Source organism: Strongylocentrotus purpuratus, unplaced genomic scaffold (assembly GCF_000002235.5).
Source record: "Strongylocentrotus purpuratus isolate Spur 01 unplaced genomic scaffold, Spur_5.0 spur5_scaffold_3, whole genome shotgun sequence".
NCBI lineage: Eukaryota > Metazoa > Echinodermata > Echinoidea > Camarodonta > Strongylocentrotidae > Strongylocentrotus > Strongylocentrotus purpuratus.
In genome coordinates, this window is record NW_022145609.1 from 3,557,589 (window position 1) to 3,585,299 (window position 27,711).

The 27,711-nt window shown below is 37.1% G+C and overlaps 1 protein-coding gene across 1 annotated transcript; it reads left to right on the forward strand.

The window, feature by feature from the left end:
* Window positions 1–599: 599 nt before the first annotated feature.
* LOC105446745 (angiopoietin-1 receptor-like) lies at window positions 600–27,627 on the forward strand. Its single transcript, XM_030996612.1, has 16 exons — window positions 600–624; window positions 6,640–6,951; window positions 15,295–15,570; window positions 16,200–16,334; window positions 16,629–16,787; window positions 17,214–17,348; window positions 17,881–18,036; window positions 19,290–19,421; window positions 20,677–20,970; window positions 21,929–22,234; window positions 22,729–22,799; window positions 23,392–23,623; window positions 24,163–24,389; window positions 24,835–24,904; window positions 26,567–26,672; window positions 27,123–27,627. Exons 1-16 carry the CDS (start codon window positions 600–602, stop codon window positions 27,412–27,414), a joined length of 2,928 nt encoding a protein of 975 aa, XP_030852472.1. The 3' UTR covers window positions 27,415–27,627.
* Window positions 27,628–27,711: the final 84 nt, after the last annotated feature.

The following is a 27,711-nucleotide window of genomic DNA, read 5'->3' on the forward strand; positions in this document are numbered from 1 at the left end:
TTGGTTTAATCGGTCATGTTTCCGTGGTGTAGTAGCCGACAACATTTTTCATTTGTTCCAACACACAAGATGACTAAAATTCAAATTTACACAAAAAATTATGACCCAGGAGGACCTCATTTCTTTAAAGGACATATTGATATCCATAATATATTTTGAGTAGTGCCCGAAGGTAGAAGGCACTAACGAGAAAAGCAAACATTTATAATATCTTTTTGCACACGACTAACGAGAGAGTTATTTATACATAGACCTAGTGAACATTTATTTCAAACATTCATAACTTTCTTATTACTGGTCCGATTTACTTCAAACATTGGCACACATCTCAGGAGCGTTCGGAGCGCTCTTCAGGTACTATGCTGGGGCTGTATTTGTAATTGATAATAGTCATTAATTCGAATGTTTCCAAGCTTTGATTTTTGATAACCTTGTCTAATCAAAGTTTCACCTTTGCAATAATGACAATAAAGTTAGTTTTTTTTAAAGTAATGAACCTTCTCTTCAATGGTCAATGCAATTTCTTTGAAATTAATTATGATTTGATTACCCTGTCATCAGTTTTATCGTGAGTGACTTGATGACAGACTAACATAATCATGGATTTAGTTCCGGGTACAACAGGTACAGACAGACGCCATCTGAATAGGAAGGTGTATGTGGATATTCACACTGAATGTCGGGTGAGAGTCTACCGTATACGGATTGCTAGCTGATTGAGAATACGTGTTGGAATTCGAGTGTGAGATGTGGATGTTGCGGAGAATACTGGAGAAAATGGCAACATTCAAAGTTCTGAAACTGTTTTTATCAACTCTGTTGCTTTTCGTCTGCTTTCCGATATTGATACAAGGTAGGTAGCTATCATCCATTCATATCCATATTGGTGTGTAATTGTTTGCGTACTGGGGTGATCACGACTGAGTCGATGGTTTATGAAATGTCATCATGGTCATGCGCGCATATATATATATATATATATGATTCCTTTTTAAGGGCGGTATTCCTGAGAATTTTCAAAAAAGTCAATCGTCCTTTTTTTACGCCGGTCCTCGTGCCGTTTCTATATACAATCATGTGACTATAAAAGAATAGAAAAATAAGATTATGATTTTAGCTTATATGCATGCATGTACTTTGGGAATAGGAACAGTGATTTACATATATACTTATTACACGCGACTTATTCTGGAAATAAGGGTTTTGACACTTGAAACCCTAGGCAGTTTATATAATATTGAACCTTAAAAAAACGTCAGGTATTATAGCATAGAATAAGCAAATGTACAATAAAATTGTGAAAATATTACGAATAAAGAGCAAACAAAACTGAATACGCTTAGCGCTTCCAAAATACACTCCTCAAACAGATACCTGCCAATTATAATACAATAAAAGCCTATAGATTAAAGATAGTTAACAATGATGAGTATGACTTGGCTCTTAAGCTGCCACCCATACAATGCACCTAGTGCCACAGTGCTAATCTCTATTGTGCCAGCCAAAAATCTCCTGTGTGCCAAGTTAATTTTAGGGTTGGTTCAAGTGCGTGTTATTTAAATCTTTACAAAAAACAAATCGCTAAATTACTCGAGAAAATCCAATCTGACTGTTGTATACAAAGACGCGTAATTCAAAGCCGATAATCTGATGCACGCGATGGTACTTTCAATAGGGCTGTAAAAGCACTCAGCATGGTGCAATGGGCATGAACAATTACTGTTATTACATATGCTTGCTAGCGTGCACAAAGCAGAGTAGCGGTGGCTCGCTAGCATGAACGTAGCAATCAATCGATAGCGCGCTCGCGTGCACAGAGAACTATAACAATAGCGCGCTAGCAGTCTCATGGCAGGATATGAGTTGACTTGCTTGTTCATTTGATGAACTAGACTGCTCAACTAGACTCTCATGTACGTAGAACAGAAGAACATCTTCCATGGGTAGCCCTGTGGCTTTGAAGTCTGTCACCCCAGTCCTTACCCTGCTAATTCATTTGCGTAAATTAACCCTCATATTAAAGAATTTGGAACCTGAAATTGTATCAAACATTAGTTACATATATGTACTTAATGTTAGGGACTTTTAGATTTGCGTGGACTGATACGTGTGTCGTCCATTCAAGGCAGTGCATTCAAAGGACGTCGATCGTAGCAATCCTCGTTGTTGTTGTGCAAATCTAAAAGTCCCTAGTATGAGTTTTTCATCGATGGTAATAACATACATATCTCATTTGAATGTTTATCTGGCTTTATCTTATATACCCAGTAAACATATGGAAATTATATACAAAAGTATTTTTGTTCAATAGATATCGTGAAAACTTCAATTGACACATGACATAATGCAACATCTGAAACAGATAGTCTGTCATCCCATACTAACTTATGTATAGACCAAAAAAAGATTTACAAGGTTAGAAAATGCGTTTTGACTTCAAATTTCGTTGGTGTTGGATTACCCAGCTAGTTGTCTTCTATGGACCTGCGCCCATAACACCTCCGAGTTGTTAAAACTAAACTTCTGAGCTTTAATGTGCAAAGTAAGAATTCTGTAGTGCTACACATGCTGCACTATACCACTAGTCACATTATTAGGATTGACCAACGTATCGACCCTTCGCCATACCCCTTGAATCGTATGTGTCTTGAATCGGGAAAATGGCCTGTCTGAATTGATTTTCCACAAGACTCCCACTTTTGTTTATCCCTATAGCATATAAATCTATTTTATATGCTTTTAGTCATAATAGTTCACCTCTCCTGCAAAAATAGTTATTCTAATATTACAGATTATCCCCAAGCGATGATATGTGCAAATGTAGTAACCCTTGTAACATCTCGATCAGATTTACAAGACTCACATTAGAACGGACCGAAACTATCTCTATCCCATCCATCTTATGTAGGGAATGTTTAAAATGCCCACATGCATAAAGGTTCAGATTTTGACGCTTTAAAAACTAGCGCTGTTCATTTTGCTGAAACTTTGAATTTTGGCCTCGAAATGTTGAATTAGAACTATCAAAAGCGCCCGATTTATATGCAATACCGTACTTTTTTTTTTTTAAAGCAGAATATTTTTGTTTACAATTATTTTAGTTAAAGGTATAGACCAGTTTTGGATCCCCCCCCCCCCACTCTCAAAAACTAAAATAGAAGCTCGTATCACCAATCATGTGAAAGAATATGTTTTGACTAATACGCATGTTGCTGGGTACCGCCAACTAATTGATATATTTGGTAAATTATCATATCGATCCGGCCTGGATAGGTATCGCGAATGCACTTCAACATTCAACATTTGGGCATATTTTTCTATTTTTGCCAAATTAGGTTGAATTATCGCCATCTTAACCTCTGAAGGCAATATTCAAACATTATTGAATGGACATTTTGCACCAAAAACCCTTGAACCGCAATTGTACCACTACCGGTCTTTATCTTTAAGCTAAAGAATCTTAGGTCCCGCTCCCCGAAGTCATGGATTTGGAAACATTACTTCTCGTTGCTCTATATCGAAATTTCAAAGGATTTCGCTCAAAATGAACCATTGAGAAAAGATATATGTAGGGTTGCTAAAACCTAGTTCCGTATTATCTCATTTAAATTTGCGTGCGACTATTATCTATCGTTCACATTCTCAAACTCAAGTACTTGGGATCAGGCGCGTACACAGTGGGGGGGGGGGGGGTTAACCCCTCCCCCCCTTTGGTATTTTCTTGTGTGTAACCCCCCCCCCCCCCATAACCCCCCTTAACCCCCCTTAGTTTGTTTGTGTTTGTTTAATTATTAAAAAAGAATATATATATATATTCCCATGGCTGACCCAAAAAAGTGACCTTACCCCCCCCCCCCCCCCCCACCGCTTATTCAGCGGTCGGCTGAGTCGTTGCGATTTTTTTTGGGGGACCAAAAAAAAAAAAAAAAAAGGGTCCTCTTACCCCCCCCCCCCCCCCCCCCCCCCCCCCCCCCCCCCCCCCCCCCGCTTATTCAGCGGCTTGCTGAGTCGTTGCGAAATACCTAAAAAAAAGCTCTGTAGTATTCAAATATGCAAAATACAAAAGATCTTCATGATCAGTAGTTGCTAACCTTCTCCGCATTTTCTGTCTGTCTGATAAGATATGATTTTGATTGTTAGAATCATATTACTATATCGTTCTTTTCGGACAGTGAGAGAGAGATGATAGCCCTTGAATGCAAACCCCACTCATTTCTGGGTAATAAGTTAAACAATTAAAGGCTTGTACTATTGTGACCCTATACGATCAAAGTTTTCGTGGCCCACAAAACATTCAGACCTTTTTCTTTTTCTATTAATAATAATAACAGTAGTTCGTCCTTATATAGCGCATTTCAGGACCGCAGGCCCTCTCAATGCGCTTTACAGATATGTATTATTACGCCGGTCATCGGATTTATACCTACCCGCACACAAGGTAAGCACATTCTCAACTCCCTGGGGAGCATTCCAGCCAGTCGCCATTTTACAAGCGCCATTGCTAATCGAACCACATTAGCTTTCGCATCCTACCGGGTACCCATTTAACACCGGGGTGGAGAGTGGTAAATATAAATCAATGTCTTGCCAAACGACAGTAGTGCCGCGGTGGGACTTGAACCGCGGACCTTGTGATCCACAGTCCGTTGACATATCCACTCGACCACGACACCTCTATTTGATAAGAGCCACTTCCCTTTTCTCATAAAAGATCCCCTTAACCTCCTATAAATTCCGTTTTTCTTTCAACAAATGCACATTTTCCTTTAATACAAGTGCCCCTTTTGCATTCTCATAAGTGCCCCTTTAAATATCTGGTCAGTGCCCCTTTTCACCTCTGATAATTTCTCTTTTAACAATGATATGTCCCTATTTTCCTTTCTAATAAGAGACCTATCCCCTTGTTAGAAATGCCCCCTTTTGCTTCTTATAAATGCACATATAAAAACCTGATGTGTGCACTTTTTTTCGTCGACAAATTCCCATTTCCCATTATCAGAGGTGCCTTTTTTTTCATCCCTGGTGAGTGCCCCTTTCAGGTATTAGAAGTGCCTCATTGTCACCTCTGATAATTACCCTTTGTATTTTGACACATGCTCCTTTTCTTTCTAAAAAGTGTATTATTCCTTTCGATAAGTGTCCCTCTTTCCTCTCATCATTAAACTTGCCCCTAATTTAAAGCGACTGAGAGCATTTTCCCCCAAAGCTCGCTCGCTAGCAATATACTTTTATAAATTAGATAATGATGTTACTTATCCAAGGTGTTTTGAGTCTTCGATTATGAAATGTGCTTATAACCCTATAATGATTTTTGTCCCCCTCTTTATAACATGAATTTTGTTTGCGCTGCGACCTCACAAATCTTACAAGAGTTCCCCACTCGCTTGCAAATGAATATGATCATCACACCAAATTGCAAAGTAAGATGCTTAAGTGATTTGTATGATGTGTAAAGAGAAACAAATATTGAATTCATTCCCGATAATGTAATGACAACGTTGGGGTATTCTAGCTTTGAGATTTCCCTTTGTAGGTGCCCTTTTTGGTTGTACCCCCTCCCCTGTACAGGCCTATGAACATATGCGTATGAACAACTTTTTTCCGCGAGAGGGCTAAACGATGCCTGCACTAATATTTAATTTCCGTTGAAAATCAATAGATAGAATAACTGAAGAGTTGTAAAAAATAATCAAACTTTATATGATATAAATTTGTCACTCTTCTCTAAAGAGTTAAATGGGTACTAGTTAATAGGAATTTCTTGAATACTGTGAGCACCGAAATCGGTAGCCTAGCTGTGGTATTCACGAGCGCATGGAGCACTTACATTTGCGTGTTGGATATGTGCATGGGTTATAAAATTTGAAATATTGTTAATATAAAATTTCCAGTTCGTTATTGGAACATTAATTTTCCGAAAATGGGCTTAACCCCCGGCCCATGCTATTCAATCGACCCATCGATTGATTTACATGTTGATCATTCTACAGTTGTGTTATAAATTGAGGGACATATTGTGGTGTAGTACATATATTAGTTATTATATGGTTTAAAGGTAATACAAAGTTTTGGTATGGGGTCATGAATTCGTTTAAAATTAACATACTGGAAGCATATGTGATCCTACAATATTCATTGCTCGTTATCGCGGTTGAAATCGAGTCTAAAGTTATTAAATTGTAATTAATTAACTCTTTATGTTGTATAGCTCCCTCTCAAGGTCAAGATATTAATTGAGCTATAAAACAATGTTTCTTGACTAAAATCGACCGATTAGCTATTCCCGTTTGGAAATTATATATCACAACTACATATTCTGAAATTTTCATGGTCGCAGCTACCATTGTACGGCCGTAGGCGCTGTTTGAAATTTATCAAAATTTACCGGGAGCACCGGTAAATTTTTATATTTAATTTATCTCGAAAGCAAAAGTGTTTTAGGGACTAAATTTTCTTGTGCTTATTATACATCAACAGGGTCATCCAAATATATAAAAATTATAAAGAATCACTATCCACCCAATTTTCAAAATTTCCCAAAACTTTCTATTACCGTTAAAGTCCAAAATGCATATGAAAAAAGAAAATTAGTATAGGCTTATACTGTTTATAAAAAAAAAATCACTCTTGGTATTCCAGGTGAGGTTGTTCATATCACAGTGCTGACCGTGGGATACACCAATGTAGGTTCATCGAGCAGTTTTCAGTACCAATGTTGGGGCAGTGACCCAGATACAGACGCTACACGATCATTTGGTCGATCAGCACCCATAACAACAGACAGATCACCACCAGAAGATGAGAGACACTCTAAACATTACTTCATCAGAGTGGTCAAATTCCCTACAGGAGATGGATGGGATAGTGATGGTTACGGTCCTTTCTACTGTGAGGCTTCTAAACCTGATCGAGATGTTACAAGGGTTACTACATTTTTCCAACGATTTGATGGTAAGTTTAATATTCCATTTATTATAATAAGCATAGGATTTCTTTATTTTTAAAGATTTTTTCTTCAATGTATACTATAGAAGCTTCCTGTACTGATGTGAAGTAGTCCAAGTGAAGTTCTGAGCATATTCCCGACAGATCAGTAAGAACATATATAACACTTTGTAAATAGGATGAAATAATCAAAATTAATCCCAATTAATTCCAATTTGTATACCAGATCTATACATATTGTCGAATAGAGAATCGAATATCATATTTTATTATGCGAGAAAAATTGAAATATTATTCGTTAATTATTAGTTTATTATTTCTAAGATCTTCGCAATGCGGCTTTGTTATAATGATGTTTGTTTATCAAATAACCATTATTTATCGTTAACAATATAGACTGAGCTTATATTGCATTTTGGAGATTCCTCAAATATTAGAGGAACCTCCTTAAAGGAATAGTTGAGTTCTGTTGCAGAGGGCGCTACACAAAATAATTTTTTTGTGAGATAATGAAAAACTGAGTGGCAGATTTGAAAGAACATAATATTTAAATGACAAAATCACCTTTGTTTGATCAAAATCGGTGTAGAGACGGCTGAAATATAACGATTTCTAATACTTGTGTACCACCACAAATATTAGGTATTTTGAAAAATTTGAAAAAAAACGTTGAAAAAACGAAATGACGCCTTTTACGTCGTATTTCAGCCAATGCCGATATTGGCTTTTGTTGGCATTTTCGTGTTGCTTATATTACGCACAACCAGCCGGTCCATGTATTGTTATTTTTTAATTTAAAAATTATTTAACGGTCACCATGTTTTTTTGAAAGTTGAGCTGAATTTGTATGCTCGTATTGGCTAAATTTCACACATTTTGGGGTCTAAAATTACCTTCATAGCAATTTTAGGGTCTAAAAGGGCACTAGAAATGTCATAGATAAGAATAAGAGCAATAACAATGCACTTTGAAGGCATTTGCAGTCTGAAAACAGAACTCAACTATTCCTTTAATACAAAGATATATCAAGTTTTTTTAATCATGAACACCGTCATATTATTACTCATGGCAGTGGTCGGGGGGCACAAAATCGCATGGGGTGAAGTATATGAAAAACGATGGAGCGAGGCGTCAGCGGCGAGGGAGCGGAGCGACCAAGCGGGGGTGGGTCTGGGAGGGGGTCAGAACCCCTCCCTGAGTAGGAAGCATTTGCAATTTTATAACCACATTAGGTGCATTTTCAGGCACTTCCTGGAGTAATATGATGTAAAATTGCTTTTTCCTACCCCCTCAAAGAGTAGGGATCCAGGAGCGGGTGATGGGATCTGGCTTTTTGCTAAGGGGGGGGGGGGGGGGGTTGACCCAATGACGCCACGGAGCATCGTCCACGAGCCGCGAAGCGACGACGCTATTTTGTTGTTGTTGCTATTTTGGAACCCCGTAAGTGATGTTTTCCTGACATCTTCTGACACAATGGCAATAAAAAGCAGTGCATGATAATTACGTCTTTTTAAATCAAGCAACAGTTTAAGAGGGGTCGACCCAAAGACGATGCAGAGCATTGTCCACGAGCCGTGTAGCGGCGAGGCGATTTTGGGGGGTGCTATTTTAAACCCCCGTCAGTGATGTTTTCCTGGCATCTATATACTGACACAATGGAGACCATAAAAAGCAGTGCATGATAACGCCTTTTTAAATCAAATAACAGTTTAACGGGGGTTCGACCCATGACGATGCGTCCACGAGCCGCCGATTTTTTTTTTTTTTTTTTTTTTTTTTGGGGGGGGGGGTGGGGCTATTTTGAAACCCCGTAAATGATATTTTCCTGGCATCTACTAACACAATGGAGACCATAAACAGCAGTTCATGATAACGTCTTTTTAAATCAAGTAACAGTTTGAGAGACGATGCGGAGCATCGTCCACGAGCCGCAAGGTCCGAGCCGCGTAGCGGCGAGGCGATTTTTTTTTTTTTTTTTTTTTTTTTTTTTTTGGGGGGGGGGGGGGCTATTTTGAACCCCGTAAGTGATGTTTTCCTGGCATCTACAAACACAATGGAGACCATAAATAGCAGTGCATGATAATGTATTTTTAAATCAAGTAACATTTTGAGGGGGTTCGACCCAATGACGATGCAGAGCATCGTCCACGAGCCTCAAAGTCCGAGCCGCGTAGCGGCGAGGGGATTTTTGGGGGGCTATTTTGAACCCCCGTAAGTGATATTTTCCTGGCATCTACTAACACAATGGAGACCATAAAAAGCAGTGCACGATAACGTCTTTTTAAATCAAGTGACAGTTTAAGGGGGTTCGACCCGATGACGATACGGATACTGTGTGGGTCTGGACACATGCGTTTTTCTATTCACATCAAAAGCAGTGCACGATAACGTCTTTTTAAATCAAGTAACAGTTTAAGAGGGGTCGACCCAAAGACGATGCAGAGCATTGTCCACGAGCCGTGTAGCGGCGAGGCGATTTTGGGGGGTGCTATTTTAAACCCCCGTCAGTGATGTTTTCCTGGCATCTATATACTGACACAATGGAGACCATAAAAAGCAGTGCATGATAACGCCTTTTTAAATCAAATAACAGTTTAACGGGGGTTCGACCCATGACGATGCGTCCACGAGCCGCCGATTTTTTTTTTTTTTTTTTTTTTTTTTTTTTAGGGGGGGGGCTATTTTGAAACCCCGTAAGTGATATTTTCCTGGCATCTACTAACACAATGGAGACCATAAACAGCAGTTCATGATAACGTCTTTTTAAATCAAGTAACAGTTTGAGAGACGATGCGATGTTTTCCTGGCATCTACAAACACAATGGAGACCATAAACAGCAGTGCATGATAATGTATTTTTAAATCAAGTAACAGTTTGAGGGGGTTCGACCCAATGACGATGTAGAGCATTGTCCACGAGCCTCAAAGTCCGAGCCGCATAGCGGCGAGGCGATTTTTTTTTTTTTTTTTTTTTTTTTTTTGGGGGGGGGGGGGGGGGGCTATTTTGAACCCCGTAAGTGATGTTTTCCTGGCATCTACAAACACAATGGAGACCATAAACAGCAGTGCATGATAATGTATTTTTAAATCAAGTAACAGTTTGAGGGGGTTCGACCCAATGACGATGTAGAGCATTGTCCACGAGCCTCAAAGTCCGAGCCGCATAGCGGCGAGGCGATTTTGGGGGGGGGGGGGGGGCTATTTTGAACCCCCGTAAGTGATATTTTCCTGGCATCTACTAACACAATAGAGACCATAAACAGCAGTTCATGATAACGTCTTTTTAAATCAAGTAACAGTTTGTGAGACGATGCGGAGCATCGTCCACGAGCCGCGTAGCGGCGAGGCGATTTTTTTTTTTTTTTTTTTTTTTTTTTTTTTGGGGGGGGGGGCTATTTTGAACCCCGTAAGTGATGTTTTCCTGGCATCTACAAACACAATGGAGACCATAAACAGCAGTGCATGATAATGTATTTTTAAATCAAGTAACAGTTTGAGGGGGTTCGACCCAATAAACAAAATCACGTGAAAATCACGTCAATATCAAGGTATCGACTTGAGGAGAGTTACGTTCTTCAAACACCGTACATTTACGTAAATGTGTTAATACGTTTATTGCATTAGGTAACTTAAAACACACGTACACTAAATCACGCAATTGTCACTGCAATATCACCATTATAATAACGTGATTATCCCTACCTTGGAGACCATGGTTTGTAAACCTAATACTCCCGTGTTTGTTTCGTTATGAAATTACATCTTCATACACGAAATTATCACGTCACAGAAACACGTGAAGCGTTAATGATAGTTTTAGTCAAAATATCTGCGTGAAATTCACGTGAATATTACGAGGCTGACTTGAGATGAATCATGTTCTTCATTCACGTGAAATTTACGTCGAAGAGGAAGTATGTTACTGTAACCCGCGTTCAACCCAATAATTACGCAAATGTTACACAATAAATGAACCAAAATAATGATGTTCTCATCCCGTTTCTGAACATCGTGTCTGGGATCTTCCATAATTACGTCCAGGCGCGCCGGAAGCAGTTTGGGATTTGAGGGGGTTGGGTGGGGGGGGGGGGGGGTGCAAACATCCCAAAAGAGAAAGCTAGTTGCAACTGGTCCAGTTGATGAACCATTTTTAATGCCAACTGGTAACCCTGGAAATTGATATGGGCTAAATGATCCAGTTGATCCAGGCCAGTTATAATTCAACTGGTCTAGCTGAGCCATTAGAACCATTTGGTAAAACTTCCAACCAGTTGAACAGCAACAATACTTCAATACTGGTACGTCTGTATTTCCAATGTACTGTAAGGGCATTGGTAATAAGTAGACTTACATAATTGAATTAATCGAAAAAAATTCGTGTACTTGTACTTTATTGAAATTATTTTATTTCACAGTTAATGTTTCCCTTATTCATGTTTAACTATTTATACGAAGTAGCGAAATGTCCTAGTAACTGGTAATTTATATTTGTAGTATTTTCGAAATGAATTGCATATAACTAAATCATCAGTAATTAAGAAATATGCTGTAAATTCAGATAAATTGTTTAAAAAACATAGATCTGCACGCACCCCATATTCAATATGCAAATGAATTGGTGTCAGCTGGGTCAACTCGAAATATGCCAACGCTCAGTCATCAACTGGTGCAACTGGAAATGTGCACACTCCAGTTATCAACTGGTGCAATGAAAATATGCCAACAGTCAGTTATCAACTGGTGAACATAGAAATATGCCAACAGTCACGGGATTATCACCACGGAACTTAAATAGTAACTGTGAAACCATCAAGACACCCACGAATAACTCATTTTCACACATGGAAAACACGGAATACCCAGCTTATATTAATAATCCGTTTGAGTCACGCGATCATCACCGCGGAACTGCTGGTAACTTTGACTACGATTTAAATAGGTGTTTTAAGACACCTAATCATGACTAATTTTTCACACCTAAAAGTCACGTATGCCCAGTTTAGATTAATAATCCGTTTGAGTCACGAGATCATCACCGCGGAACTTATGGCAACTTTGACTTCCATTTAAATAGGTGTTTTAATACACCTAATAATGACTAATTTTTCACACCTAAATATCACGGATTCACAGCTTAGATTAGTAATCAGTTTTAACTACGTGATCATCACCAAGAAAGTTATGGTAACTTTGAAACCATTTAAATAGATGTTTTAAGACACCTAATAATGACTAATTTTTCACTCCTAAAAGTCACGCATGACAAGCTTAGATCAATAATCCGTTTGAGTCACGAGATCATCACCGCGGAACTTATGGCAACTTTGACTACCATTTAAAAAGGTGTTTTAAACCACTTAATAATTACTAATTTTCACACCTACATATCACGTTTTCACAGCTTAGATTAGTAATCAGCTTGAGCCACGTGATCATAACCAAGAAATTTATGGTAACTTTGAAACCTTTTAAAGAGGTGTGTAAGACACCTCAGAATTACTAGTTGAATATAACCAGAGATTCACGGACAGAACAATAAGACGATTAGCCGGTGTAAGTAACGTGATTATTACCATCAACCTTGGATAACCTGTGAAACCAATAAATAAAGGTGCTTACAAGACCAAATAATTACGTATTTATCGCCACCATCGGTTAACTGACAAAAAACTCGTTGCTTGGTCAAGTGGTTACTTGGTCATAAACACTTGATTTACAGAGGTAAGTGGAATCACGTTACTCCAGTCGCGTGATAAACTGGTGGTTTTTAGGTTAGATGAAAACGTGAACAGGAGTACCTTTTATCTTTAAATGAAGGCACGTGTCGATAACGTTTAAATCTAGTTCAAAAGGCACTATACTTTAAAATCACTTAAAATACACTCCCAAAAGAGGTTACTTTTTGGTGTTCTGTTTATTGGGGACCCAATGACGATGTAGAGAATTGTCCACGAGCCTCAATGTCCGAGCCGCATAGCGGCGAGGCGATTTTTGGGGGGCTATTTTGAACCCCCGTAAGTGATATTTTCCTGGCATCTACTAACACAATGGAGACCATAAAAAGCAGTGCACGATAACGTCTTTTTAAATCAAGTGACAGTTTAAGGGGGTTTCACCCGATGACGATACGGATACTGTGTGGGTCTGGACACATGCGTTTTTCTATTCACATCACATTTTCACTTGGCAGCCCAAGGGGGGGGGGGGTTAAACCCCCAACCCCTCCCCCATCCCCTACAGATCCGCCACTGGGATCTTTTGCAAACTGGAAGCAATAAACATTACATGTAGGCGATGGAAAAAAAAGTGCTTGCGAAACGGATAGAAACTTCGCGGCCACAGGGATGACAGAAAATAATATGACAATGAAACCAGCAACTGTGGCAGGATTAATGGCGGGGACAATCTGCATGCTGAAAGAACACTTAGAATAGGTATATCGGAAAATTCATTCAAGACTAAGTTATAAGCTATAAGTTATAAAGGAGATAAAATCTTTGGTATTAGTCATGTTCGACTTAAAATTGCATCCCCCCCCCCCCCGCCCCTACCCCGGTAAAAAAAAAAACCTTCTTATAATATCATCCCCCTTTCTTTCTTTTCCCTTCTCATTATTCTCCTTTTCCCCCTTTTCTCTCCTCCGTCTTTCCGCGTTTCTTCTTTTTCCGCCTTTTCTCTCCTCTCTGTCTTTCCCTTTCCCCTCCTTTTTTCCTCTCCCCTTTTCTTTCCCCCTCTTTTCTTCTTCTTTCTCTCTTCCCTTTTTTGTCTTTTTCCTCTCCCTTTTCTTTCCCCCTCCTTTTTCTCCTTTTCTTTTTTTTTGGCCGGAGGGGGGGGGGGGGGGGGGCACGTGCCCCCTGTGCCCCCCTGGATCCGCCACTGCATGGAACATCACGTAGTGATCTTCATTTAAAAACAATGCATTACTATTGGCCCATTTAAACATGTTTCCCAAACACCAATTTGAAGAATCATCAATTTTTATGACTACTATTTACACTACTGGAAAAAAAAACCTGTAACAAAACCGTTGAATTTTTAACCTTACCGATTTTGTTTGTGAGTAGTGCGCATGTGCCACTTGTCGGTGCTCTACTGCGTGTGTTACCATGGAAGCGAGGAGAGTCATGGGGGCGATAATGCGTATCTTACCGAAGGTTGCATTTTACACTGCAACAAATCTGTGCAATCTTGGCAGGCGTTTAAAAAAACCAAACTGCAGGGGAGTGTTTCACAGAGACTATTAAAGATCGATTTTGAGTCGGACTTAACTATGGCAGGCTATTCATGCCACTATTTCCTCTAACCATTCCTGGCATTGGTTTTTCAAGGAACGTACACATCGCGGTCACAAACCTACATAACTTACATTTTGTTACGGTTAATTATTGAAAGAAAAAATCTAAAGATCATTTCTGATGTTTTTTCTCTCTACTTTTACATCTTGGTTCAGAGCTTGTTTAGGGCAGAAATTGCATTTGCAGTAGTAAGTCCAAGTCTTGAATATAGACAATGTAAGAAACTCTTTTTCTTCAACAATGGACGATCACAAAACGTAAATTCTGTAGATTTGTGAAGTCCCTTGAGAGACCAATGGTGAGAGCGACCATTTTCATGAATGGCCTGTCGTAGTTCAAGTCCAACTCTTCGTGAAACACCCCCCAAGGGAGGATTTTTTCGATTTAGATTTTTCTTCGTGAAAAATCAATACATTTTGGCTGCAGTGTAAAAAAAGGTACTGTGGATTTTTTTTTTTTGCAAAGAAGCGTTTTTACCGCAAAACGGTTTACTGAGGATCAGGAGTGAGAGTGATTCATTGCTTACGATGCTTTTGAACATTTAATGCTTGATAATGGCTATTACAAAGATTTGATGCTTTTTACATATATACTGAGAATAAATCTGAAAATACCAGAGTACGATTCTTTTAAGAATAGCACAAAATTTTCAAAAATTTATCATAAACAAAGGATGCACGGTGATGCGCTAAGCCTGAACATACCCATTTATGTTGATGTTGTTTACTAACATTAACATTGTCAAACAGAAGTCCAAAGATTTTGACATACACCAGACTAGTTGCGGAAATGTTCGAATATTGAAAATGATCTAAACTTGTTATTGAAAAATATCAACAGGAACAAATTTATTCCAATATGCAAGTGAATATTTGTTTCTATATATATTTCAATATACATGTACATGTATGCAAGCCCTATATAAATGTTTTGTTTCCTTTAGTGAGTAAATAGCTACAGTGCACATGACATGTACATGTAGGTGCCACATGTATTATTATTACAGTTAGCATTTTTTGTTTGGTTCATTTATTATTATCATCCCTTTTAACAGCTAAATTCATATCAAGTGATGGATTGTTTACAAAGACAGTCAATGTGAATGAAACTGGAGTGATGATCAGCATGGATAGTCGTGTTAGTCCTGATGCAAGTGACAATGTGATTACTTGGATGAAAGATGGAATAGAGGTTCTTACATCATTTGATGGGCAGACTCAGATCAGCTTCCCAAACCCAATCCAGACATCAGACCAAGGAATCTATGAGATCTACTATAATAACGAGAGGAATCAAAATAGAGGAGGATTATACAGACTCATCGTCAGAGGTACATGTATAAGTGTGCTTTTTTCAGCTGAGTTCAGATTATGCTTCTTGAAAGGGGTTATATGTTCTCCCAGTCCAAGAGAGTATTGTTTATTTATAATGCTGTAAAAGTGTTGCTTCATACTTTGCCTAGAAATCTTTATTTGTATTCATTAGATCATGCAAGTTACATGTGGATGATGATATGTACATATTCATTTATAATTCATTATTAATGAATAAATGAATGTAAAATATTCTTTAAAATTGGTTTAGAGCAGTCTGGTAGATAATTAATGTCCAAGTCTGATCATTTGTGATGGCGCGTTATTGTAAGATGGACAGCTCTTACTCTTTTGCAAATGTTATTTCAAAAGATTTATGAGACTTCAAATGATACACTTCAGATGTAAGGATATCAATATATGTGATGCGATTTGTACATACGGTTACTTTAAAATTACCCGGATGTAAATTCAGAATGTGACAAAGCCGATGGCATACACTATACTATAGTTCTACGCTCGAGAACATTGCTTTGTAACCTCTACCCCGCTTATCTTCTATCTTTTTCATCTTTGTTATGATTTAATGTTTAGTGACATGTATTTTACTTAATTATTTTTTCTCTTTCCCTATATCTCATATTAGAATGCCCTGCTGGTAAGTGGGGTCCCCCTGAGTGTTATGGTATCTGTGATAAATGCTACAATGGTGGAGTCTGTGATGACAAGTCTGGCCTGTGTATCTGTCCTAACAACTTCAAGGGAACGAATTGTTTAGAAAGTAAGTAAGCCTGCAAAACTTTATGTGAGTTAAGTTGAGTTGAGTTGAGGTTTTATTGTCCAAACGTTCAAAATTATTTTAAAGATTATCTGTTTATAATAGATGAATTGAGGAAGATATTTTTTGTCTTATTCCATTAAAAATTAACAGAGTTATATACATCCATTATACATGTACATATCAAATATCTTGATATCAGGAAAGCAATCATACTTGAAATTTATCTCAAGAAATCTTATTTCTTATGCAAGTCTATAAGGTTTTGATTCAACAATGCAACTCATTTTTTTTCAGTTTGTAGAAATGATGGTGGAAATCGATTTGGATTGAAGTGCGAGTTTCAGTGTTCATACCGCAATGCTGCCACACAATGTCATGGGAATCTTTTTTGCCTACCTGATCCTTATGGATGTTCATGTGATGTCGGTGCTCATGGTCTTACATGTAACACACGTAAGTCTTCCGAAGTTATTTGATTGTGCTCAACTTCTAATAGCACAGACACTAATGTGGCTGGATTCATGAGTGAGGTCAGGGGCAACTCAGTGGAGAAAAAAGTAGAAGAAGAAGAAGAAGAAGAAGAAGAAGAAGAAGAAGAAGAAGAAGAAGAAGAAGAAGTACAAGAAGTAGAAGAAGAAGAAGAAGAAGATGAAGAAGATGAAGAAGAAGGAGAAGAAGAAGAAAAAGAAAAGGAAGAAGAAGAAGAAGAAGAAAAAGAAGAAGAAGAAGGAAAAGAAGAAGAAGGAAGAGAAGAAGTCGAAGAAGAAAGAGAAAAAGATAAATTAATAAGAAGTTATTGTAACATGCACAATATTTTCCTTTCAGATGAATGTATGATAATCAATCAATCTTGAATTTGTATTTTGAATTCCTTTACAGTATGTACTATAGGTACATATGGTGCAGGATGTTCACAGACATGTCACTGTGCAGGCGGTGGTTCATCATGTAATATTTATAGTGGAATATGTACAGGTGGATGTCAGACTGGCTGGACTGGGAACAACTGTCAAAGTAAGTCATTGTCAGCAATGATAACAAATAATATGATACAAATTCCCTCTTACTGAAAAGTAAGATACACAGAATTGTACTTGTACATTGCATGTAGCTATGTAATTTTTGTTCTATTGTTAATGTCTAGCACAATTGCATACATGACCTGGGGTGCCTGTATTGTACCCATTTGGAATAAGATAATTCACAATTATATTATTACTTGAGGTTTCTATTTTCGTAGACATACCCGCACCAAGTACTTAGTGGTTTGTGGAAAACTCCGTGTGTATACTATTTTCATGTTTATTGATAGAGGAGATGAATGCTTTCTATAAATACGTGGATTTATCTAGTGAAGGCTCCATTAAACTCAAGAATATGTGTAATAATTTAAATTAATTTTGCAAAGAAAAAAACAAGAACTTTTGCAATAGAAGCAATCTGACTTTGTGAAGTACATCTGATATATTCTGTATCACATCTGATATTATTTACTAGTAGTAATTGCTAAATTGTGATTTCTAAAATATGTTTTTATCATTCACAGTTCCAGATGAATGTGAAGCCGGTTACTATGGATCTCAATGCACTGATAAATGTCATTGCTTGAATGATGAACCATGTGATAAAGATACCGGAGAGTGCCCTGAGCAGAAGTGTGCTCTAGGATACAAACTACGCAGTGGCCAGGTCAACTGTCAAGGTAAAATACTATAAAGGGTGTTCAATTTTCCATATCAATTCCAATTCCTTTATCTCCAGTCTACATACACCATGTACATCAAGAATGGTGCAGCGTGCATCATACACCAGGATTGTTTTATGTACACATGTATGAGCACTCATAAATGCATGTATGAGCTTTTATATAAATACATGTATGAACACTCATAATTACATGTATAAACACTCATAAATACATGTATGAACACTCATAATTACATGTATAAACACTCATTAATACATGTATGAACACTCATAACTACATGTATAAACACTCATAAATACATGTATGAACACTCATAATTACATGTATGAACACTCATAAATGCATGTATGTGCATTGGTCATATCAGGCACATATATGTACGTAGTGCTGCGATAGTAAATACATTATTATAATGTATACTCTGGAGGAGGATTCTAGTATACAAATATTGACTGCTTTGAGGGGCATGTTGAAAATGTTGCCCAAGGTAATCTTGAAACTGTACACTGCCTCAAGAGTTTATTAAAGTATGACCTCCATTATCTGGTGTACGATAAATGTTTCCTGTCATTATCGTACACAAACCAAGTTCTTAGCTTCGACCCTTTACCCAACAGTGAACTTAACCATAACCCTAAACATTAAATAAAACCCAATTGCAACCCGAACCCTAACGAATACCTTTGATGAAATACAGACCGGAACAACTTACCCAGGAGCAAACGTCTAATAGTATATTTGTAAAGCGCTTAGAGACATTTGTATTAAGCGCTATATAAAAATTGGTTATTATTATTATTATTATTATTATTATTATTATTATTATCTCCATAGAATACCTACTAATGCATCACATAGCAATCCTCAACTGTATTCTGTTTCAGAGAGAGAGAGAGAGATCTGTATCCTAGCTGTGACTATAAGTTATTGTCTTAGAATGAAGAGTTGCAGCCAGCATGGTTGGTCGTCCACCTGAAAGTAGTAATCGAGAGAACAGCAGATTTAGAGGGGGTCCCTGAATTGCTGGCTGCAACAGATTTTAAGTAGTAATGGACCTTCACTTCTTAAGTTAAACTAACTCACAGTGACATGGGTCAGATGAAAATCTACTCGTTTCACCTGATTGAAATAATTTGATTTATTGTGTTTACAACCCTGTTTCCAGTAGACCCCGGTCGAAGTTATCTTTGCCTTTATTAATCAATGATAATCATTGACCAGATGTTTCCTTTGTTTTATTTGTTCAGAGTGTGAAGGGGATACCTTTGGTTTGGACTGTCTTCAGCAATGTCATTGTGCTCAAGTGGCTTGCGAGACAGAGAGGGGTCTTTGCAAGGGACAATGCCTTGATAGCTGGATTGAACCTTACTGCAGTCAAAGTAATTATACCCAGCATATTGTGATCTGGTTTGTCTTCTTCTTCTGTTGAAAAAACGTTCAAACACCTCGGAGTGCATATGAAACTATGTGTACATGTATTTCATAACATTTAGCTGTAATTCACAATCGTGCTCAATAGGCTTATGGAGCAAGTACTTTTACCTTACTTTAATTTAAAGGAGCTACACAAAGAAAATTCACTAACAACTCATAATCAGAAGAATTTACATATGGATGGAAAGATTTTCTCTTGAAAAACACGAACATTTTGCTGAGAAATCATATAGATATCATGGAAAGGCGTAAAATGCAATTTTTCAAGACCCTCCTTAGACCCTGAACGTAAGTCAAACACACAAGCGTAGCGAGCTCTGAATTGTGACGTCACACACTGGACGAACATCTCAGTGCCGTGTAGCAGTATGCAGCTAGCCAACCGTGTCCCGTATGTGACGTCACAAATATTGACGCTCTACAAAGGACCGCGAAGGCAGAAAATCTGGATCTCAAAACTAACATTTTTGAGAGTTGATTACTGCGGGCCCCAAACATATTTTGAAGAGGGAAGTTGTTGTATTTGATCAGTAAGGCTTCTCCTTCGCAATGATATGAATTTTGCATCAATTCAAAACTCTTTTGCTTCTTAGTGTGATTCCTTTAAGCAAATTTACCTCAGAGCTCAATGAGTGTCAGCACTTGGCAGATACCGGCGCTATATAAATTACCATTATTATTATTATTACTTTGGGTAGACACTTGAACATGTACACATTAGTTTACAAGCTATTTGTTGTTGTTTCTCTTTATAAAGTCCATTTCATATGTTAAGGAAGTTTCTCCTACCCTATACACGTAGTGAATAGATCCACAAAAAAATCTTGAAATGATTATCGGTTATTGGGATCTCTTTGTAGTACAAACAGAAATTTCATATTAGCATGAGTGATTTGCATACCAGGATTATTGCATTGATAAATATGACGCAATTGGATTTTAAACAAAATAATCAGATTTATCCTATGAAGTGACCGGGTTGCAACATTATATTGCTGACACGAATTTCAAAATTATAAGTAATTGGTCATTCTTTTTAAGAGAAATAAATCCATTCTTTTATTTTTGAATATCATGATTAATGTTCTAAAAAGCGCATATAGGATTTGTTTGCCATTTGTGAAATACACAAAGCGAGCAGGTTTTGTGTTCAAAATTGTGTGTATTATTTAATGTTTTTCTTTTCTTTGTTCTTGACAGGAATATCCAGATTGGTTCCAGTGAGAGTGAACCCATACCAACCATCTAGCTTCACATGTTATGTTGAGGGTATCCCACTTCCCGATGCATCCTCAGTTAATCTTTACAGACATAATGGAAGCAACTATATCAGCACAGGAATGACCATGAGATCAGGCACTGTCTCGGGGTCAGAACGAGCTGTTGTCTTTGATGTTGATAGCGTGTATCCACAGGAAGATGGGGATTACGTTTGCTCTCTTATTGTCGAAAAGATAGACTATCGCGGTACGCCTATTACCAATGCAACCTATGGTAAGCAAACTGTGTGATATTGCTTTACTCAAATATCCTTCTGTGAGATACCTGTTAAATAGAAAGCATGATAGCACTTTCGTTAAATGCAGAATTATTCTCAGTCATGCTCTCTGCATGCATGGTTACAGGTGTTAAATCAGTTATGTTGTTGGAGGCTCTGGTTTCTGGACTTTCATGTCAAATGAAGAGGCAAGCACATGCCCCTCTCTCCATAAAATAACAACCACAATAAAAACAATAAAAATAACAACAACAACAGTCACATAAAAAACAACCATTTCATCAGCAGTCACAACAGCTGTAACAACAACAGACGTGTGCCCTTCGTCTCCATGTAATAAAACCACAACACTGCCACCCCAACAGCAACTGTTACAACAACCACAACCACAACTACATCACAAACCAGCACCACAACTACAACAGCAACAACAAAAACAACATTTTCATGAGCTGTAACAACAACAACAAACATAATGTTGCAAAATATGTGTGAATTAGCCTTCAGTATTACAAACAAATGGATGAGCCCTGGGGGCATACTGAATAAACCGATATTTATTAATATTAACATGGAATGTCTGTTCCTATATTGATACAGTTGTGTGTGCAGGCAAGTCGCTTTATGTACATTGACCCGTACGTACGCCCAACATGTGAAATAATTAATATACTCTTTATTTCAATATAATTTTATCATAATGGTAATATTCTGGGTTTATATATCACTTGATGAATTTGCAATGTTTCTAAGAACATTAAAATGTATCATTACCCCTCTCATCGGATTCAAGTTCGCTCACACACAACGTTTGCACATTCCACGCATCCATTTGCAGTTTTGTAAGATATCAAAATTGAATTATTGTGTAAGTTTGACTTTGTGGAAGAACTTAGAGTATAAGTGTAACATTGATTTTGATTGGTATTTCTATAAAATGTGTTTTTTCTTCAGTTTTGCCAGTCATTGAGAACGCACCAGTGATAGTGAGTACTACGTCAACTACAGTTGATCTTCGATGGAACGAATGGTCCGAAGAAGATGATGTAGGTGATCCTCCTCTTGTAGGATATGATGTCTTTGTCGAGAAGGATGGTGCCTGGGTAACGGATCAGAGAGTAGACCAACTCACAACATCAGCCATCGTTAGTAACCTGATACCCGACACCGATTACAGGTTTCGTGTAGCAGCAGTGAGGGAAGGAACAGGTGGAACTGGACCTGTGTCTCCTAGCAACAGCATAATAACCCGCTGTAGAAGTAAGGTTTAAGTCTTGAGAAAAACAAGATGTTAAGTGCTATTATTTGTTCACATTTGTTCAGCTTGATTCGGTACATTTATCTAATATAGGTACGTACATTATGTTATTAGTAAATGATTTGTACATATATTCGGTATATTTACGACTTTCCAATGATTGAAGGCTCTTTAACAAATCAAATTTTACGAGTCAAATATGTCACATGGAAATGTTCGTATTTGCCATTCCGTACTTTCTCCTTTTAAACTATTCTGTCTTTCTAAAATTTGAAACAGAAAATTTCTTCTACAAAACATGAATTTCCCCAAAATGTTTATAGTGCCCTCAACTGTGTTTTGCCCTTTGGTAGTTACATGTTTGACTTGTAAACGTTTAATTTAAAACCACATAAAAAATACTTGTTTTTACCATAACCTTTGCGTTTACATACAATGAATTTTTCTACTATAGGTTCAAGCAATTTAGTTTCTTCTATATAATTTTAAACTTTAGAACCCAGTGCTTCTCCAACTGGACTACAAGTTTCAGCCATCAACCCTAAAGAGCTAGAGGTGATATGGGAGGTATGAACTGTTTTAAGAATAGCTGTTTGGTCACTTTAATAGTGAAATACAGTTGGATGAAAAGCCTCGTCCAGAGCACAAAATGCATAGCTGTTACTATTCATTTTTGTATTACATACAGGTAGAACCGCGCCGTTTATGTGATATGAAGCTGATAAAACACTTACAACCTTGATAAGATTTAATTTTACCTATTTTTTCGTCGAGATATGTCAAATAAAAACTCCTCCACACCACCAACTATTTGTGAATGTTTCTTTACGTACCTCAACAATTGACTAAATAAAATAGATCTTGAGTAAAAAGAAATATATAAAAAGTGTACCAATTTGTTTTCTTTGCTTAGTTGAAAGTAAGAGCTGTTGGGTTTATGAAATGGAATTTTTATTTTATTTTACAGAAGGAAGCAAATATAGAAATGTTTGTTAATCAAGAGATTCTTGTTTAGCAGGATGATACAGGAGCATCCTTCACTGCGAAAAACTGTAGGCAAAATATAATAACATATTATAGTTTTGTCTACTAGTGTGAAAGTAACTTATTTCATGTGGTTGTGATGCATGCAACATATATTTGTATCTTTATGTTTCAGCACCTCCCCTCGGAATCAGCAGAATGCAGGAGTGGAGTGACCAATTATATGATCTACTATGCTCCCTCTGGATCAACTTCTTCAAGCTCTATCCTGGTTTTTCGTGACACTAGCTCCTACACGATAAGAGGGTTAGATACCTATCTGGACTATATTATTCAATTGACTGCATCAAATAAAGACGAGGAAAGTGATAGGAGCCATGAGACTATCGGCAAAACACTTGAAGAAGGTTAGTGTTAATCTTGGGATGTATTTTTCCATGAGGGTGAGAGTGTTGCTTTTTGCTTCTTAAGTGACACTGTTAATATTCTTGTTAGAATCAGACCTCGGTATGACTTCTTTGTTAAACTCAATTTCTGACTATGCTTAATTCCAGCGTCGGGTTAAATATTAGTGGAGTACGGGCCAGCACGTTAGAAATCGGAGGAGATCGAGAGCAATGAAATCTGTAAATATATTTTTTAATAGCAGTGTTTGTATACTAAATTACTTTGTCTGCACAATATAAATCATATACATGACTCTTTGAGGCATTAGATTACTATTTCGTTATGTCATTACATTTTCAAACCCAAATTTGTTTCATTTTTATTTTTTTATACAATAGTCGCTTTTATTGCAATCGAAATAGATTTGTTTTCTGGAATTAGAAATTGTACTAACCTTTTAAGACGAGAGTAACAAAAGTAATTGATACTCCGAAATATCAATACATAAGTCTACCATATTTCAGCGTGACATTGTTATAAACCATTTTCTTCTTATCAGTCGCGCCTGCTCCTATCAATGTGGCTATACCCCAGAGTACTAAAAGCTCCTTCACTGTATCCTGGTCTACTCCTCTACCATCTAACATCAATGGTAACATCCAGAAGTATATCATCCGCTACCAGCAGACTGATCCCGTACTTGTTGATGGTGAAGTATTGAACGGTGCGTTTGAAGGAGAGCATACTGTGGTAGACCTACCCCGTGAAATCAACTATACAGTTCAGGTAAGATATCTTGACATCAATCGTTAGGACCCAACGTTTAAGGGAATATTTAATCTCTTCATATTAATAGTGCAAGGTTTCCCTATTTAGAACATTTTAGTTTGAGCTGTTATCCTAAGCGCTTTTGGAGAAACTATATACTTAGGGATGAAATTACAAAGTGATTCTCTTTTTTACTTGTGCCATTTATGTAGCAAGCAATCCCCAATTACATGCATGATACTGCATTGAAATAAATTACATTTGAATGTTTTAATGGCATCTAAATACATGTATTTAACTGTTGTTATGCGGTCGCTTATGATAATTGTATTTTCCCCAGGACATGAATATCTATAATTCTATAATTAAGACTGAAAAAATTCTTTTGCGTGTCTTGTGTGTGGATAATATTTGTATTGTCAATATTACTACAACACCATGTTCTTATTTCCATGTTTGTCAGGTCCAAACTGTCAATGGAGCTGGTTCTAGCAATTGGTCCGAACCAGTGAATGCAAAGACCATCCTCTCAGGTAAGAGCATGAAACGAATGAAACTTTGTTCTAACCCAAATGTCATACTTGCAAACATTTTGTAGGTAATGTGGGTTTTTTAAAAGATGTAGAAGTAAAATGCTTTCGGCTTTTAATTAATTGTTCTTTTATTTTCGTATTTTTTTATATTACTCCTGTTCTTTTGTTCCAAATACGTTTGCTTTTGCGCGATTTATTTTTCCTTTTTTCATACAAGTGTGCCTAGAGCATTTGATTTCAAGAGAATAACGCGCCTTACAAATCTCATGTATTATTATTATTATTAAATACTAGCTACATGTCAAACTAAAGTCAGTTTGTAACCTTCATAAATATTTAAATAAATTTGTAGCTTATCAGCGTTGTTTACATATTCATCCTAATATTACTCCTTATTCTCTGTTTGATTGGCTGAGAAGGTTGAATAGTCTGCATTAATCATGTATAGTTTAATATAAGGAGAAATGGACATTTTTCTAAAACATTTCTTTGTTTACAAGTTTTTGTGAAACTTTATGAAACGATAAGAAAAGTTGTCATTTTGGTTTGGTTTGGTTTGGTTTTATTTTCCGTATAAAAAATTCAATACATACAAGAATACAATTTACAAATAATACAAATCAAGAATTAAAAAAAAAAAAAAAAAAACGGCTGGAAAGCTCTATTCAGAGCCATTATTAAAATGGCTCTGTTCTTCCTAGAGGTCCATTTATAGAAGTAAATATAATCTACACTGTTGCTCATAAAGTTGGAAATTTTTTTTTTACCCCATTTAATGGAATTGTTTTGACAATGACTTATTCCTAATAGATCTAGAAAATGCCCTTAAAAAATGACAGTAATGAGGATTAATGCCCCACAAAAGGGCACTTATATAGTCGACACGGTTTTGTTCCTGGGGCCTCACTGTTACGAGGCCATTGCTTTGCCACTGTACCATGAATGTACGCAGTGGGGGAAGGGTAGGGGGCAGTTCCCACAAAAAAGTGCAATAAATTATTAATAATTCATTGAATTTCCCCCCGGTCCCCAACAGAAAAAAATATTTTGTGTGCCCATGCTTTGAGCCATAATGCATGGCCGTACAGAGGATTTTGTTATGTTGGGGACCGGGGTAAAATGCAATAAATTATTGTGTTGTCGTTATTGGCTGCAATATCGAAGATTTACATGTTCAAACTTGGGTACCGCATAAATCATTCCTAGACCCTCTCATTGTTTGCTTATTTATTTAATGATGCGTGTAATTTGAATCTGCATTCACACTCAAAGAAATATGTTTATGCAGATGATACATTTATATTTAATAATGATGTTAATTTTACTCAAGTTAAGATTAATTTACAAGATGATTATGATCTTAATGTTAAATGGTTTGAAATTAATGGCATGCATATACACCCAGATAAAACAGAGGTCAGTGCTTTTGACTCTAAAAGTTAGACTTCTTTTTTTTTTTTTTTTTTTTTTTTGGGGGGGGGGGGGGGTTCGTGTATTTGTATGTTGCAGCAGGGCGTCATTGTAAAGTATTTTTTTTTTAACTGAATGATCTACCCTGCTCGCTAAAATAGACATGAATAAATAAATGAATAAACAAAATCAACAAAAACTATACCTCGATACAGCATAATTACATGTATGTGATTTTTGTTTGTGCTAAAGGTGATGATAATGGTTCCAGGAAACCACTAAGTGCTGTGATAGGGGGTGTGATAGTACCCATCGTTCTCATCGCAATACTACTAATTACTTTGGTGATGTATAGAAGGTAAGTTAACTCAACTACAGTAGAACAATTAAAAGTGAAGTCCATGCCACTATATGGTAACATTTTTACAAATATAGATATGAATTTATTTATCTAAAGGGAGCCAAAACGATAATTGATAAAGCGATTGCAGGATTATCCTATTCTAAAGGCCCTTAAAATACAGTATATTCATACAATGAATGGTTTATAATGATTTTGTTTTAAATGTTATAAGGGACATCCACAATCATACGCAGTGAGCTGTTGTGCTCATCAGGGACCATTCCCACCTCACTTCTATCTGAACTTTGTGTGCGTGTGGGTGTGTGTGTGTGTGTGTGCGCGCGTGTGTGTGTGTGTGTGTGTGAGTGTGCGTGCGCGTGCCCGTTAGCGTGTGTACCTGAATCTCAATGGTATTACAAAGAAGGAGGAACTTAATGCGTTTTTATTATTGAATTTCACTTCCAGGATCAAACAAAGACGTTTAGAGACTGAACCAGCCGCGTCCCCACCAAACAATGCACGTGAGACCTCATCAAAGTATGAGAACCCTGTATTTGATGACTCAAAGCAAGACCCCAATACCTACGAAGACCCGAATGCTGATACCCATGTCTACCAAGATCTTAATACAGATACTCCAAACTACCAGAATCTTACCGACCCCCATACGTATCAAGATCTAAAGAAACCCAACACCGACGTTACCTATCTAGAAGCCATAACATCAGATCCGGGAGACACTTACGAAGAAATATAGAGACAGCCCTAGCGAGGCAGAGGCTTGGGTATGGTGCAAGCATTGATACATGCTGGATCAACAATAATGAACATGTTATGCAATACACAGAGTTGGTAATATTTATCATGGTGCTCATACTTCCTTACTATGTGCTCATACTACGGTAGTACACTATTTCAATTGTTGCAAGAATTATAACGAAACTTAAACAGCTATTTTCAAAATGTTATAGAAACAGTAAATATCTTATGTGGTTTTTATATTTTTATTCCTGGTGAAAGAAACTTTTCATTTCATTTCATTTCATTTTATTTC

Coding starts and splice junctions, on each gene's coding strand:
- LOC105446745 (XM_030996612.1), top strand. CDS start 600: ATGGATTTAGTTCCGGGTACAACAG. Junction 24,390..24,834: donor AAATCAACTATACAGTTCAG/GTAAGATATCTT, acceptor CATGTTTGTCAG/GTCCAAACTGTCAATGGAGC. Junction 24,905..26,566: donor TGCAAAGACCATCCTCTCAG/GTAAGAGCATGA, acceptor TTTGTGCTAAAG/GTGATGATAATGGTTCCAGG.